Source organism: Marmota monax, unplaced genomic scaffold (assembly GCF_021218885.2).
Source record: "Marmota monax isolate L192 unplaced genomic scaffold, Marmota_monax_Labrador192_F-V1.1 WCK01_AAM20220418_F8-fsc00107, whole genome shotgun sequence".
NCBI classification, from domain to species: Eukaryota; Metazoa; Chordata; class Mammalia; order Rodentia; family Sciuridae; genus Marmota; species Marmota monax.
In genome coordinates, this window is record NW_026693761.1 from 1,862,851 (window position 1) to 1,881,183 (window position 18,333).

The 18,333-nt window shown below is 36.8% G+C and overlaps 1 protein-coding gene across 4 annotated transcripts in view; it reads right to left on the reverse strand.

The window, feature by feature from the left end:
• Dpy19l1 (dpy-19 like C-mannosyltransferase 1) overlaps positions 1-18,333 on the reverse strand; it is a 102,305-nt gene that overhangs the window by 58,063 nt on the left and 25,909 nt on the right. For all 4 annotated transcript variants that reach the window (XM_046460619.2, XM_046460618.2, XM_046460617.2 and 1 more), the window contains exons 5-6: positions 16,195-16,315; positions 15,117-15,210 (exon numbers count right to left, since the gene is read on the reverse strand). In XM_046460619.2, coding sequence (XP_046316575.1) covers positions 15,117-15,210; positions 16,195-16,315 — 215 coding nt within the window. The remainder of the gene's footprint in view (positions 1-15,116; positions 15,211-16,194; positions 16,316-18,333) is intronic.

Sequence of the window (18,333 nt, forward strand, 5' to 3'; positions counted from 1 at the left end):
AAATTAGTTACAATGATTATTCACTTTAGTTGTAAAGAGAAACATTAAGGAAAATTAAAAGTGGACTTTGACATACAGACTAATTTTCCAGGTCCTCAGAACTACTATAACTCCTCTAGAAATAAAGTGTTGAGAGCCACAGCCGAAGGGGCCCCAGCAAACTTCCAGCTGCCAGCAAACTTCCGGCTGATGATTGGCTCACAGCGGCCCCAGCAACATCTAGCTGATTGGCTCCTCTGCGGTGATGCTCATTGGGCTGTTTCCCTGCCCTTTCAGACCACGGAGCTGCTCATTGGGGGACATTTTTGGCTCCGCCCACGTGACCCAGCCAATCGGACTCAAGAGCATTGTGGGAGGTGGAGAGAAGCTTGTGTGGGAGAGAGAGGCTTGTGGAAAGCCGGTGGTGGCAGTTGGGCTCTGAGGTTTTTTCCTGAGGAGCTGTGTGGTTTGGTGTGTGGTTCTAAAAATAAAGTTAGTTTCTTTTGACAAGTGGCTCCTGATTGTGCCCAGCCAGACTGCGGCAATAAAGTAGCTTCAAAAAGATTCTCTCTAGTATAAAAGGAGCCACTCTGAACCTCCAAAGACCAAATAAATAAATAAATTAGAAGAACAGAAAATTAGAAGATGATCACAGTATTTTCTATAATTGGTGGGTCCATATGTGGAAGAAAAGGCATCTTCTGCTGACTAGCTATATCCACAAAAGGATGGACAGGCTTTTGTCAGAAAAGCTGAGAAGCAAAAACACTCAAAGCACTCAATAGAAACAGAGGATGGTAAACATTCAAATGGAGAGGAACAGAGACTGGAGTAGATCTGAGTAGCCACAGGGATACTGAGCTTCAGACATGAAATCGAGAGGAATATTAAAGATCTTTAGAATGTTCTTGGAAAAAAAGAAAAACTCTCTCTGTGCATGAGAGGAAATGGGAGAGGAAGAGGAGGGAACTCTGGACCCTGCCTCAGGAGTTGGACTCAGGCCCTCACATCCGTAAATGTCCCATAAGTGGGTATAGAGACATTAATTATCCAAGTGTCACTTCCCCACAGAGATAAACAAGAATCTCAAGTGCCCCCTCAACTTTGTCTATCTGCTGACCATAAACAAAGGCTGCTGAAGTTACAAGATGAAAGGGGCCTGGGTTTCCCCCCATAAAGCACTTTACAGTCTGATCTTCTATAATAAAGCCCGCCAGTTAAGAAGTCCTGTCTACCTTACCTTCCACCCACCCCTTAAAAGCTCCCTCATTCTAAAATAGAAATGTCAAGCTAAGGATTACCAGGCTATAGGGAAGCTTTCAACGTGAAAAACAGAAAATAACACAAATTCAATGGGGAGCCAGAGACTACGTAGGATGCAGAAGAAATGTTTAAACCCAAGATTCTTTAGGAAAGTTGGAACTTTCACAAAATGGACCATAAAGCCTAACAGACAAAATGAAGAAAGAAGAAAACTCCAAAAGAAAATTAGATTTTAATCCAAAAATTTCAATGTCCAGACAATAGGATTTTGAAAAAAAAAAAAAAAACAGAAAAAAAATGGAGAAGGAAAAAATCATATAAGAGAAATAATAATAGAAATAGTGTTCTCCAAAATGAAGTATGTACATGCCCAGACAGGGAGAGCCCAAAGTATCCAAGGAAAAGGATGAAACATTATCTATCCACATCACAAACTTGCACAACAACAAATATAAAAATATAAACCCAAAAGCTTCCAAAGAGAAAAACAAGGCCACAAACAAAAGGAACAAATGGCAGAAGAACATCAGACCTTTGAAAAGCCAAACTGAATCTCTGAAGACAATGAAACAGTCTTCCAAAGCTGGAGGAGCCAGGGCTGTAGTGCACGGACGCCTACAATCCCAGCAGCCTGGGGGGCTGAGACAGATGGAGAATTCAAAGCCAGCCTCAGCAAAAGCGAGGCATTAAGCAACTCAGTGAGACCCTGTCTCTAAATGGAATACAAAATAGGGCTGGATATGTGACAAAGTGGTCGAGTGCCCTTGAGTTCAATCCCCGGTAACAACAACAAGAAAAAAAAGTTGGAAGAAAAATAAAATTCCATAACCAGGCAAATCAGTAATCAAGAATAAAAGTAAAATAAAGAATGTTCAAACATGCAACATGTGTGTGTTTTAAAATGACCTCTATTCATACTGTTACTTGGGAATGAGACCCTCCAAAATGAAAAAATAAACAAGAGGCCAAAATGGGGTCCCAAATGGGATTCCAAATGCAAAATCCCAAGCAGCAATGAATCAGACAAGAGTAAAAGGAAATTCTCAGGAAAGTGGTGAACAAAACTTCCAGAATACAGAATACAGCAAGCTTAGAGAAGGGCCAGTCACGTAGGATGGAACCAGAAGACAAAGGGCTCCAGAAGGGAAAGCCCTGGGACTCCATGTTGGGGAAATGAAATAATGGATTTTATACATATGGCAAAGTAAAATGTGAGTGTTTAATAGTTCAATTGTAGAACTGGTGAGGAATTATCAGTATATAGAAAACTAAGCAAAACTAAATATTAGGCAAAAAGGAAAAATGTTAAGTTACTAAATAAAAATTATTTGCACTATATGACCTATTAGCAGTGACCGGTGTTCATAGAGTCATAATGATGATAACTGTTACTACTAGTTTATGTGTTAGAACTCTAGAGGTTTCACAGATTTAAAAGTGGTTTTTGCTAGACAAAGGGATGAGTGGGGTGAGAAAACAGATGGGGCAAGGGACTATTGCTGTGTTTTATCATTAATAAGGTCAAATAATACCAAAAGATGTGTGTACACACAAAATAATGAAAAATAATTTTTAAAATGTACTACAGATAGAGCATCTGTAAATATGAAATTAATTCTGAAAAACTGAATTTCAAAATGCTCCAAAATCTGAAACTTTTTGAGCATGATGCTGCAAGCAAGTCTGATGGTTCAAAGTACAGAAACTTTGTTATATGCACAAAATTATTAAAAATACTGCATCAGATTTAGGCTGTGTGACATAATGAGATACAAATGAATTTCATGTTTAGATTTCAGTTCCATTCCCTAGACATCTCATTTTTTTATATAAATATACACACAAAAAGAAAGCCCCAAAATATTCCAAAATCTCGAAATTCAAAACACTTCTAGACCCAAGTATTATGAAAGTAATATTCAATCTGTAAGAAATATCATATCCAGTTATATGGCACATTAATAGAAAGAAAACTGCCCAATAAACTCATTTGGAGACCTGTTGATATTTGTCAGACAAATATCTACAAGAACAAAATCATAAAAATGTACCAGATAACACTAAAACAGATATTCTTACTAATTACTAAAATAAATGAAATAGTAAATTTCATTTACTTTAGCTCAAAAACTATTGGAAAAGAAACTTTCCAAGGAACAGACTGATTCGAATCATCCAAAACTAGGAAGTTACGGGCACAATTATGTATGGAGGATGATGAATTGGGTGGAGATGTGCAATCACAAAAATAAACACTTAAGGAAACAGAAAATGCCATATACAGTATGTTATCTTTCCATTTTAGTTAAAAAGTCAACAGAGTGATTCTAGAAAAATTAACTGATGAGGAAACTATTAAAAATATTATAAAATCATGTGATAGATTAAAAAAAAAGTTAAAAATCAGATCCTAATAAATGACAACATTAGAAAGAATAAGCTTCTAGGTATCAAACCAAAATATATAATATACACAACAAGTACTGGCATAAGAACAGCAAAATCCTAGTACCCTCAGGAAATGAAATACTACAGAGAGGAAAATGGAAAGCCTATATTCTTCTAAGTACCACTATTAAATTATTTTAGCTGAAACTTTTTAATAAAACATAAATACCTCTTTTTGGAATAGGCATAAACCATTTCTTCTTTATATTTGAGGTCTTTAAATACAAATTAACTAAAGCTGTAGACAGTTTAATTTCTACAGAAGTAACAGTTCTGCAGATAGCAGAACACAAACTCAGGAGCCCCTATCTGTGTTCAAATCCTAACTGAAACTGAGTAGTTCTGTGACCTTGGAAAAGTTACTTGACATCCTATGCTTCAGCTTCCTCATCCATAAAATGGTTTTCCTATTTCATAGGCTATCATAGGATTGAGTTTATGATCATAAAGAGCTTAGACTAAAGGCTTGCAAATAATGTCTTAAATAAGTATTTCTTCAATACAAAAATAGTCTCAGTAAAGATCAGAATATGAAGAAAGAAAACCTCAAGATGGAGTCCACTGGAAAATTTTTCCTAAATTGGTAGATACTGGTAAAGTTTATATGAAAGATAATAACCTATTTTTATCGTGCCTTTTATATATGGCAACAACGAGCTAAGTTTTTCCCTCATTAACTTATAAATTCATTCACTTTATTCAATCAAACATTATTTTCTGAAAGCAGATATTCTTCCAATTACTTTGCAAACACGATTTCATTCTTAGATAGAAAATGGTGTCTTCTGAACTCATTTATGTCTTTTTCCCTCATACCTAATCATTTTTTAAAAATTCTTCCGTAATGTCCCATTTCAGTTAACCTTTTAGGATTCTGTTACAATCCTAAAAGATATTTATAACAATATATTTTCTTTTATATCAAAAGGTAAACCAAAGAACTGGTGGTCACATTAAATTCTTCTCACATCATATTCAAATTATATAAAAATTCAACATTAACAAGTTCTACCATACAATTTTAATCACAAAAACCTACCACTGCCAGCTATCTAAGGCTCCTAACATGAAAAATAGAGATCAAAATATATTTTAAAAAGCAACTAGGAGATGCCAAGATCACCCAGACAGGAAAAAAACAAAAACAAAACAACAACAACAAAAAAAGCATTAATACCCTCAAAAAGAAATTAGTCCATGAAACAAAAATAAGTACAACTTTTTTTTTAAAAAAAAGGAACGTTCATAGAATAAATAATTCTTGTAAATTAAAGCATTCCCAAAGAATTGAAAATGCAATAGTAGTGTTGAAAAAATAAGTTATGCTAGATAAAATTTTCTGGAATACAGAACAAAGTAAAAGATATTAAAAATGAAAAAAAAATACGTAAAAACTAGAGAATTGGGAAATAGGAAGTGAAATAGTCAAATAATGTAACTCATGAAAGAGAAAACAATAAATTAAAAAAAAATCCAAGAAAATTTCTCAGAAATTAAGGACATACTGACAAGACTAAAACTAATCCAATGTCTAAGATAAATGAAAGCAGATCTATACCAAGACATACTGTTGTGAAATTTCAAAACAAAGAGAAGATTCTATAATATTCCAGAAAAAGGAAAGAGAAAACGTCACATACAAAGGTTTTAGAAATCTAAATAACATTAATGTCTGGATAGCACCATCTTAAGCAAAACAACAATAAAGAACACCTTCAAAATTCTCAAGGAAAGTGTTCTCAAATCTAGAGATGAATATTCAACCAAATAATCAAATAGGAAGGCAAAATACAAACATTTTCAAATATATCAAAATATACAAATTCTTATTTATCTACCCACTCTTAAGAGCTACTAGAAAAAGTACTCTAATCAAGAAAAAAATAATAAAACAGGAACAGCACAGGAATCCAGTAAAAGAGAGCAGCAAAGGAAATCCCAATGGCATAGTTCTATGGTTTGGATCTTAATTGTCCCCCAATGACCATATGCTGAACTCTTGTTCTCCAGCTTGTGGTACTGTTAGGGGATGGTACAAATGTTAGGATATGAAGCCTAGTGGAAGGAAGTCAGGTCACTGAAAGCATGATCTTAAGGGAATATTGGGACCCTGGAGCCTTCCCTCTCCTTGCTTGCCAGTCACCATAAGATATTTGATAAAGGGACTAAAAGCATGCAATGGAGGAAGGATAGCATCTTCAACAAATGGTGCTGGGAAAACTGGAAATCCATAAGCAACAAAATCAAACTGAATCCCCTTCTCTCGCCATCACAAAAGTTAACTCAAAATGGATCAAGGAGCTTGATATCAAATCAGAGAGACTGCGTCTGATAGAAGAAAAAGTTGGCTCCGATCTACATATTGTGGGGTCGGACTCCAAATTCCTTAATAGGACACCCATAGCACAAGAGTTAACAACAAGAATCAACAAATGGGACTTACTCAAACTGAAAAGTTTTTTCTCAGCAAGAGAAACAATAAGAGAGGTAAATAGGGAGCCTACATCCTGGGAACAAATTTTTACTCCTCACACTTCAGATAGAGCCCTAATATCCAGAGTATACAAAGAACTCAAAAAAATTAAACAATAAGGTAACAAATAACTCAATCAACAAATGGGCCAAGGACCTGAACAGACACTTCTCAGAGGAGGACATACAATCAATCAACAAATACATGAAAAAATGTTCACCATCTCTAGCAGTCAGAGAAATGCAAATCAAAACCACCCTAAGATACCATCTCACTCCAGTAAGATTGGCAGCCATTATGAAGTCAAACAACAACAAGTGCTGGTGAGGATGTGGGGAAAAGGGTACACTTGTACATTGCTGGTGGGACTGCAAATTGGTGTGGCCAATTTGGAAAGCAGTATGGAGATTCCTTGGAAAGCTGGGAATGGAACCACCATTTGACCTAGCTATTCCCCTTCTTGGACTATTCCCTAAAGACCTTAAAAGAGCGTATTATAGGGATACTGCTACAACGATGTTCATAGCAGCACAATTCACAATAGCTAGACTGTGGAACCAACCCAGATGCCCTTCAATAGATGAATGGATAAAAAAAATGTGGCATTTATACACAATGGAGTATTACTCTGCACTAAAAAATGACAAAATCATGGAATTTGCAGGGAAATGGATGGCACTAGAGCAGATTATGCTAAGTGAAGCTAGCCAATCCCTAAAAAACAAATGCCAAATGTCACCTTTAATATAAGGAGAGCAACTAAGAACAGAATAGGGAGGAAGAGCATGAGAAGAAGATCACCATTAAACAGGGTCGAGAGGGGGGAGGGAAAGAGAGAGAGAAGGGAAATTGCATGATAAAGGAAGGAGACCTCATTGTTATACAAAATTACATATAAGAGGAAGTGAGGGGAAAGGGGAAAAAAAACAAGAGAGAGAAATGAATTACAGTAGATGGGGTAGAGAGAGAAGATGGGAGGGGAGGGGAAGGGAGGGGGGATAGTAGTGGATAGGAAGGGCAGAAGAATACAACATACACTAGTATGGCAGTATGTAAAAAGGTAGATGTGTAACCGATGTGAATCTGCAATATGTATACGGGGTAAAAATGGGAGTTCATAATCCGTTTGAATCAAATGTATGAAGTATGATATGTCAAGAGCTTTGTATGTTTTGAACAACTAATAAAAAAAAAAGAAAAAAAAAAAAAAGATGAGCAGTTTTGCTACATTGCATGCTCCCTGCTCTCATGTTGTGCTTCATCACAGACCCAAAGCAACAGAACCAGCTGACCATGGACTGAAACCTCTGAAACGCTGAGCCAAAATAAATCTTTCCTCTTTTTCAGTTGTTTATCTCAGGTATTTTGTTACAGTGATGGAAAACTAACACAAATGGTTAAGGAAATTGCCAAGAGGATAAATGTGTACAAACCACATTACACAGACAGTCCAGGACCAAATACTGACCCATGCCCCAAATCCCATCAGCTAAAGACACTCATTTCACCCACAAAAGTTGTTCTTTGTTGATGTGCTCCTCAGAGCCAGAGTATATGGTGGTGAATTTAATAACAGGGTTGCTCCTGCATCAACGATATTTCTGCTGGACATTCCATATCACTCTAAATTTCTGCCAGATGCCCCCAAAACTGAATCTTACATTTACCTCAGGACTGGCTCATGACCTTGCCCACTGATGTCCTGAGGAGTTGAGCTATAGGTTAAATGCCTGCATGTGATTTCTCACAACTGGCCTCCTCACACCAGACTTGGTGCACAGTCAGAGTACTGCAGTCTCTCAGAGGGAGTTACAGTCTAGGACTTGGGCCCCGCTGGCTAGTCATGATCTTGGCCTGGTGCCTTTATTTAAGGTCTTGGACAGAGGTCCTTTTTAGACATCTCCTACAAAGTGGGCAGAGAAGTTTTAAGACACTTTTCCCCACTTTCAGACTTAATACTTGATCCTTTTCCTCTCCTAATCCTTCGCCCATTCCCCTGTCCCCATTAAAAGATCCGTAAGACTGCCAAAGCCTTTTTAGGGCTCTCTTAACAGTGAGATGACCCTCTAGTTGTGATCCTTAACTGGGGTAGGAGGATGCAACAGGTAGAGTCAGTAATTTCTCTAAATCCCTGAAAGCCCAGTTCCCTCTCAAAGTTCAGCTTTTTGTGTTTGATATTCAGTTTTTCAAAACCAAACAGTATGCCATTATTTAAGGATGTAGATATAGATATAGATATAGATATATAGATATAGATGGAGGTGGGAAATTATCAAGAAAAGCAAGGAAAAAAATTAATCCAAAAGTTAGGATGTCATTTCCTCTGAGGGAAGGGAAGAGAAGACAATGCACTAAGGAAGACTTGTATGGGTATGAAAGCTTACAACAATTTGTAATTTCTCTGAGTGATGGGCACACAAGAATTCATTTTACTAATCTTTAAAAATGTACATATAAAGATTTTATACAATTCCACAGGTGTAATATATTCACACATTAAAAGGTTTTTAAAGGAAGATACTGAGTGATAGATAATGGGCTCAAATTATAGAGATGCACAAACATAAAGCAAAGAATTCCATATAGCTATTTGTTAAAAGACCCTTAGCATAAGTGAAATAAGCCAATCCCAAAACACCAAAGGCCGAATGTTCTCTCTGATATGTGGATGTTAACCCAAAACAATGGGGGGTGGGGAGGGGACGAACAGAAATCTATTGGATTAGACAAAGGGAAACAAAGGGAAGGGAGGGGAATAGGAAGAACAGTAGAATTAATCGAACATAACTTTCCTAGCCTTGTACTTGAATACACAACCAGGGTAACTCTGCATCATGTACAAACACAAGAATGGGATCCTAAATAGAATAAGTTACACTCTACATATGTATAATTTGCAAAACACATTCTACTGTTATATATAACTAAAAAGAAAAAATACCTCAGCACAAGCTGAAGCAATCATTTAAAAGTAAAGTTCAGTAAAAGTATTCTTTCTATGGAGTACAACAAAAACAAGTCCAAGCAGGCAGCAGTGACCAGAAAAATAGTGGTCAACAGATAGACATTGCTGTGTCCAAAAGTGTCAGAAACCCACAGACTGACCACTGTTTTCTCCAGAAGACCTGCTCAGATGATCCTTAATCTATTATGGAATCAAAGATCTAAGAGCCTAAAAACAAATGAGGGTATTTTGTGGGCATCCCCAGATAGATATAGAGGAATAGGCTCAGAGATTCTAATAAGAGTTCTAACAATTATACTGAAACTCAGGTGATTCCATGATTTTTTTTAAAAAAAATATTTTATTTAGTTGTAGATGGACACAAATATCTTTATTTATTTTTGTGTGGTACTGAGGATCGAACCCAGTGCCTCAAACACGCAAGGCAGGCACTCTACCACTGAGCTACAGGCCCAGCCCCATGCTTCCATGATTCTATTCTTTCTCTTTTGACATAGGAAATGTGGGAAAGGAAATTCTGTCTGTCCTTCAGCTGCAGTTTTAACAAGGGGTGTAGAAACTTGGCAATGGAAGCAGGTATAATGGGGTGGGGGGTGGGACTCCAAGAGAAAGTGTAGCAAAAAGGGATAAAGCCAAAGTTCTCTTAGGTAAGCCATAGTACTTTTCTGATGGTTTTGTGCATACTTTTTGCCATCTCATGGTTAAAAAACAAAGCAAGCAACCAACGGCAGAGCTGCCAGGTGATCACCATCCAAGGACAGAGGTGTGCAAGGAGGATGGCACCACTTGTCCTTTGAAGGGGTGTTTAGGAATGACACATTCTTAGGCAGATGGGGAAGAACCAAAATAGATTGAAGGACTGAAACAACTAAAATAACAGCAGCCACTGGGGATGAACTCCAATGCCAACAGAGGGAGGAGCCTTACACCAAAACCTGCTTTTCAATGAATATTTCCTAATTCATGACCAAATTCTATCTTAAATTGATTTTCTACTAATATTCACCTGCTAAAAATTTTGACACCCTTTTAATTCCAAAGCCATGCTAGAAAAACAAATCCACTACTTACATCTCTATCAGAGAAGTAAGAGATGGTAAACAAATGGAGTAAGAGGTAGAGAGAAAAGACAGGTGATATGGAGAGTGCAGGTGCTATAGTTTGGATCCTGAATGTGTTAAAAAGGGTTGGTCCTCAACTTTGTGCTATTGAAAGGTGGTGGTACATTTAAGATGTGGGGCCTAGTGGGAGATTTTTGCCAAAAAAAATCTGGGGTCATGCCCTTGAAAGAGATTAGAACACTACCCCTTCCTCCATCTGATTTTTGGTGGTTTTTTTTCCCCCTCTCCCCAGCTGCCATGAGGTGAGCAGCTTGATCCATCATGCACTCTCCTCAATTACCACAATCCCATAAAGAAGAGGTCTACTCAACCATGCAATGAGACCTCTAAAACTGCCAACAAAAGTAAACCTTTTTTCTTTATAAGCTGATTATCTCAGATATTTTTTATAGTAATAGAAAGCTGACTAACACATTAGGCTTTCTTGGTTAAGACAGCTTTCTAATACTCAGTTTCAATTTTCATGAGGCTTGAATGCTTTGTTTCCTATCTCTGATTCCACAAATATCTGTCTCCCAGTATTGCACTCCCTCTTTGATTTGAGTGAGTCAAAGTATTTCTGGTGCACTCGTTCCAAAAACAATGAAAAATAACCTACTTAGAAATCCTGTTATTATTTACATGCATCTTTTATGTCATTAAAGTTATGATAAACTTTATGTACATGTGCATTTTTTTCCAGAAAAGCTGGCTATAAAACTTATTACAGTATATCATTGCCTAAGGGTAAAATATTAATAGCAAAACATAGAAAATACTATTCTTATCCCAAATGCACCTTGTTAGCAATAACCCCAAGCTCCAAAATAATACTAGAATCAAACTAAAATACCAAGAATAAAAAGTTCAATATTACCTGTTTGATATTGTCCCCTGGAAGTTATCAACAAAAGGTTTTGAAACTTATTAACCAGAGAATTTCATTTCCTAGGCATATTTACATTTCCCTCAAAGACACAATAAGGGAAGTCCTAACTAAAGAAATTGGCCTTCAGAAACTGTCAGTCTTTGGCTTAGAAATATCAGAGTATCTTATGAAATGAATAACTGTGACTATGAATTAAAAATATAGCTCAAAAAATAATTAACAATGGACATTTTAAATAAATAATAAAATACTAAGAATTTCAGAAAAAAGAATTATACCATGATTTGCAAAACAAATCTCACTTCACCTCCTCCAGTCAGAGCTTGGCAGCCTGGTCCCATTTAGCATGTAGCTACTTTCTATTTTCTCTTCTACTTCCATTTTTGGTAAAATGGACTGGCTGTTTGGCTCCTGAAAACTTACATCTGTATTAATTAAAAGCAAATATTCTTCTGGGATAAAAAATGTCACACTTGGTCTACTCTGCAAATTTCTAATCTTCTAGACAAATTTCAACGTTCATATTTCAATATATAATAATTTCTCAAAAAAACTCTAACCACCACTTTAAATGTCTTTCACTTTATTCTTAACTCAGATTTTAAAAATATGAAAGTTTATATCACTCATAAAATCAGAAGGTTGACTAAACTAATCAAGGAAGAAATCATTAAGAACTAGATAGTGATTATGAAGCCACTGAAAATACTTAATGTCAAAAGTATTTTAAAATTGTACTCCATATATGTTAGGATCAGGGTTTCAGTGTGATTTATACCTGTACTCTCAGGAAGCAAAAAGAATTCCAGCTTCCTGACAAGTGTCTCCATTACGCAGAGGAACTATAAGCTTAGCTTGGTGATGAGGAATGCAAGGAAGATCTTTAGCATAGGATGCTGTAATACTGTAAAATCCTTGAAATCTCCAAAGTGATAAGGATTTTGTTGTTGTTGTTGTTGTTGTTGTTGTATATTCCAGTGAGTTAACTGGTGGCTGGGTAGCTTAAGGATGAAACTGGTCACAGGAAAGACCAGGGCAGGATTACAGATTTGAGACTTTTCATCCCCATCCCCAACCTCTAAGAAGGGGAGAGGGACTGAGGTTATGTTGACTACCAATCACCAATGATCTTATCAATCATGCCTATGTAATAATGAAGGTTCCATAAGACAAAGGCTGAGGTTCAGAGAGCTTCCAGATAGCTGAACACACAGTGGTATCTCAAAAGTGGTGCGCCCAGAGAGATCACAAAATCACCTCACCCATTCCCTCATACCTTACCCAGGGCTTCTCTTCATTGGTATCCTCTGCAACATCTTTAGGATAAACCAATAAATATAAGTATGTATTTCTCTGAGTTCTGTGAGTCACTCTAGCAAATTCCCAAACCCAAGAACTCCTAATCATAGTCAATTAGTCAGAACACCGGTTTAAAAAAAAAAAAAAAAGCTGGGGTTGGTTTATGATTGGCATCAGAAGAGACAATTTGTGGACTTAGTCCTCAACTTGTGAAATCTGAGGCTATCTCCAGGTAGACAGGGTAGAATTGAATTAGAGGACACAGCTACAGAAGCGAATAGTTGTTAATAATAAGAAATCCCCATACATTTCTTTGTGAAATCTTCTGAATTGATTATGTTAAGTAGAAATTATAATAGAAGAATCTAAGTTCCTTCTTCCTCTTTATCCTCAGAGATGCCTTTGAATAGGACTAAAGAGATTAGGGTTAAGAAAAAGCCCACAAAGAGCAAGAGTAGAGCTGCAGACCAAGGTGGGGCATGAGAGTTGTGCAAAGATAGAAGAGGTCAAAAGCATCAAGTGGGAACGAAATAAGCCCCAGCCCTTGACACTGTGAGAAGAATCAGAGGCAGCTATTTGGAAAGACCCAAGTGCTCAAGTATCAGTCGATCCCTAACACCACCTTAAGCAGTAGTCTACAGGCAATAAAACTACAGTAAGAAACGAGAATTTATACTCTAATTCAATACACACAAATGTACACACATATATACATCAAACCAAAGGTCCTCTGATATCTATGCCATTAAATGTAATATATTCTACTATTCATATTTGTCTTCTTTCATTTTTCATGCTAAAAAAAAATACAGGGTCCAATCAACTAAATTAGTTTTTAAAACCCTGTAACAGTTTGACAAGCTCTATGCTGGAGCACTCACTATGTGACTTTGGGAACAGGAGAAAGTAAGGATACTGTGGGATCACAGCTCAGCCTGAATCCTGTTTCTCTACCAAATTTCTGATTTCCTTCACTAGTTTTGAATAGATTTCAAACCATCCTGACACAAATGCTTCTGTTTCAGCACCCTCTCAAAAACATACATTCAAAAAAAACTGGTCTGCTTTCCACATCCCAGATTTCCCACGTTTGCCTATCCCTGGGATGCCCTCCTCCTTAGAATTTATTTCCACCAATCCAAGTCCATCTGATTTCCAAGGTCAAGCTAAAGTAAGCCCTCCACATACAACGAATTTCTCTTTGCCTCTGAAATTCTAAAACTTCATCCTTTCTTACAGTCTATCTTCTACTCATACATACAACCTGCAGCTACCCTCATTTCCTATCCTGCCCCATTCCCGTGCAGAGTACAAACACAGTTTTTATAAAGAAACTACTTAATATGTACTTTACATGGTAATTAACAAGTGAATATGGATCTCCCATACAAGGAAAAAACTGACTACCAACAAGAGTTGAGGTTCAAAGACCCAAGTCACCAAGAATCCCTCAACCCAACCAGAACCTTATATTCTCTTCAGCAGATACTTCACCTTCAGCCTTTGAAATGACAGTTACAACAAGCATCATAGGAAAACATGAATGTTTAATAAACTTTTAAAATTCTTCTTTCAATTAAGAAAGTAGAAATTTAGGAATAATATCATGTTTTTATATTCTGACTTCTGTTAATTGAAATTTAATCTCCCAAATGTGATAAATGTATCTATACAACAGATATGACAGCAAAATGAACGTATCCCATCAAGTACCCCCCACTTTGGTTCATTATGATTCAAGCAGACTGGTCTATTGTCCCTCAAGTAAGCATCCTTTCCTGACTACCACCCTTCTTTTGATTATGATATTTTGTGTATCTCCTTTAAAATATTTTTTCATGTCATCTTTTAATCATACATTTTCATATCACTTTCCCCAATTAAATAATTAAAAAGATCTAAATCAGAAATATTAGCATCAAAGCATCTTAAATCTATATTCAAATGTTTTAAATTGATCTAGTAACTTCCTCACTTGATAAATATTTATAAAGAAACTGCTGTGTATTCAAATGCTGAACTGGAAACAATAAACCTTTGAAGTACTAAACTGAAAGTGCCATGCTTCCAAAACAAAGAGGATAATAGGATAATAGTAGATTCAAATTCATTATCCTAAGTTGAAAATCATATACCTACATATGTTTGCATTTCTGTACTACAAAGAATCAGCAAGCAGTAAGGAAAAAAAAATCTAAAGATACTCTCAAGGTCAAATAGTTCAAACACATATATAATGTGACAAATTGTCAAAAAAAACATAAAACCTTTAAAAACTTATCACTTTTAGTTTTAGAAATGCTGCTCAACTATGAAGTAAATCAGGACAGAAATATTAAATATAAATATCTATATAGACTATACTTCTGTTTTAACACTAACGAAGTAAGGGCCATTTATATTTGATAGTAAGTAGTCTTTTCACTTACATTTTTCATGAACAATACATACTGTTTAAGCTCAAATGCCTATAAATAGTTAAAATTTATCAAGTATCTCTATATATTCTGTTTAAGCCTCTAAAACTATTTTAAATGTGGTGAGCCAATAGTGAAATTATGCAAATATGAAATAATTTTATAACTACAACTACATATTTTAAGAATACTGTTATAAAATTGAATAAGTTATCAATGATTTAACTATTAACTAATTGACTATTTTTACTAATGTCTTATGAACATACTAAAATATTCTTACCTTAAATATGTGCCGTATATGAAGAATAATGCCATCATTAGTCCATTTAAAATAAAAATTACAGCAACATAAAAGCAAGCAGGATCTCCCAATCCTTTAAAAATAAACAAAACATATGTTCTAACCAAAATTACTTTATATGTCTAGCAATGTAAATTAAACTGCACTTATTTTGAAAACAGTTGCCAAATAAATGGTCTCCTTGGTTCCCACATGAAAACATGATGTTAATAAAGACTAAAGATGAGAACAGTGTAGTGGGGATTTAAAATCAGGGTGGAAATTTTCTGATATGCCTGCTATCCAAGTGCAGAGTCTATGCCCTGTTTTTGTGTGTGTTTGTTTGCTTCTTTGTCTGTTTCTCTGGGTATGTATGTGTGTGTGTGTGTGTGTGTGTGTGTGTGTGTGTGTTATTAGGGAATAAATCTAGGGCCTTACACATGCTAGATAAGTGCTTTACCTCTGAGCTATAGCCCCAGTCCTTTGCAAATTTCTATTTTAGGCACAGTCTTGCTGAATTGCATAGGGTGGTCTCAAAACTCAAAACTGTCTTGCCTCGGCTTCCAAGTAGTGAGGATTACAGAAATGCACCACTGCTCCCAGCTTAAACCCTATTTTTCAGTTTGTGTCAGGATGCAACAGAGTAAGGCATAAGTAACACCAAGCGCCTTGTAAGGCTAGGGCATAAGAGGCCACACAGTGCCATCCTGGAGCCTAGAGTTACAATAGGAAAAGCATGTCTACTATGAAGTATTTTGCTATTAAAAAAAAAAAAGCCCAAAGCACATGAAAGGCCGCAAGCAGGTGTCCTAGCTGAGCTCAACCTCATAGTCACCCCAGCCCAGGAGCCAGAACGTGGGTGAAGTAGGTTGCATTTAAGTCCACTTTCCCAGACACTTGAGTCTTACTAGTAGAGCCCCTGACACCAGGAGACAAATCAACCCTGTCTAGCCTGCCCAAATTTCTGACTTGCAGAATCTATAAGCATAATAAAATGGTTGTTATTTATATCATTAAGTGTGGGACAAGCTTATTATGTTGCAATGATAACTGAGCAATATCATAGGAAAAAACTTACCTTCACAACTTTCAATAGGACTGAGTCCTTCTCCTCTGGTAACTGTCCAACATATCTTGGTTTGAATACCAATCATGTCCATTATTTTGGTATAAATTCGGTACCAGCTGGCCAAGATTACCTATTTTTAAGAAAATAAACACACTATAAAAAATATTATTCTAGAACAGTAATCCCAGCTACTTCAGAGGCTGAAGTAAGAAGTCACCAGTTTAAGGCCATCCTGGGGAACTTAATGAGACCCTAGTTCAAAAATGGCTCTGGGTATAGCTGACCTGTTGAGAGCCACAGCCCAAGGGGCCCCAGCAAACTTCCAGCTGCCAGCAAACTTCCAGCTGCTGGCTGATGATTGGCTCACAGCGGCCCCAGAAACTTCTAGCTGATTGGCTCCTCTGCGGTGATGCTCATTGGGCTGTTTCTCTGCCCTTTCAGACCACGGAGCTGCTCATTGGAGGACTTTTTTGGCTCCGCCCATGTGACCCAGCCAATCGGCCTCAAGAGCAGGAGGATTGTGGGAGGTGGAGAGGCTGGTGGTGGTGGGAGAGTCTTGTGGGAAGCCGGTGGTGGCAGTTGGGCTCTGAGGGTTTTTCCTGAGGAGCTGTTTTGTTTGCATGTGTGGTTCTAAAAATAAAGTTTGTTTCTTTTGACAAGTGGCTCCTGAATTGTGCCCAGCCAGACTGCGGCATTTCGCCTAGCCATCTCCTTGCAAAATTCCTCAATGGCAACCTTCCATAACAGGTATTGTCCTCCATTTAGCACAGCTTTACACATATTAGCCCAATCTGCTGGCATCATGTTCAAGTTGTTAATGGATTCAACCAAGCTTACAGTGAAGGGTGCTTGAGGACCATAGGTTGTTATAGCCTCTTTTAGCTGCTTCACTGTTTTGAAATTTAAAGCATGGTGAATTCGCTGCCCTCCTGCCTCAAATACAGGGCATGTTAATATTTGAGATCCTGTCTCAGGATCTCAACTATCAACTGCGGGGGTTGGGGGCCTCCCAGCATATGGAGGTGGCCTTGTTAGTTGGACATTTACGTCCTCTGGTGATAGAAAGGTGTTAGTAGCAGTCTCCTGTAGAGGTGGTGCTGTTGGTTGGACACTTACACCCTCTGGTGATAGAAAGGTGTTAGTAGCAGTCTCCTTTAGTAACTTTCCCCCTGATGACTTTTTCTGCTCTACACTTTCTTTCTCCATCTGACTAGCTTGAGAGGCCTTTGGACTAAGCAAACAAGATATGAACGTCCACAATGGCAATGTGCCAACTGGCAGAGTCCCTGGGCTGTTCTTTTCTATTCTTTTTAAATCTTCACCATGATGGTTCCATTGTGATATATTCAACAACTCCTCCTCAAAAATCCATGGGCTACATTTTTGTATTGTATCAACCTATGCCCTGACTGCTCTTGATTTTACTGGGATGCCTCCTTCCTCTAACAATTTACTTAACACTCTTTCAGTTTGTTTTTTACTAATTTCTGATCCCATATTTCTACTATAATACAACCCAACAAGATAACACCAAACAAAACCGAGACAGAATGAAATAAAAATGGAACAACAAAAAATCATTATAGCCTTTCTATCCTCCTGACATGTCCATCCGTCCTTAAAAGTTATAAGGCCTTTACTATTATGTTATGTGTTGTATGTATTATATTATGTGTGCACACTTGTGTTTTGTGTTATATGTTTGAATGTACGTATGTCCATATATCATATATGATGAGCGCTCATGAAAAAATGGATCCAAATAATTTTTTTTATTCACGTGATTTAAATGGCTTAATTTAAATTGGGTAAACAGCTGTTGAGGATTGTTTTAAAATGTAAACAAAAAAGGAGGTTAACAGATCTGTTTGTTTACTTTCACCTTTCCTTTTCATTATATTTAATAATTCTCTTCAAGACAATGTAAATTGTTAAGAAAATTGTTTTCCTTTAGTGCCTTCTGGAATGTTACATAATTTTTCCTTTAGCTATTATTGCCAGAATTCCTATCTTCATCCCAGTGCCGGTGAAGACAAAAATAAAACCAATCTACAGCTTCTGCAATAGCCATCACTGAACTGCTTGCAGAACTTGCCTGGACTATGTATCACTTGTATGCATTGTGAACTCACTTGTATGCATTGTGAA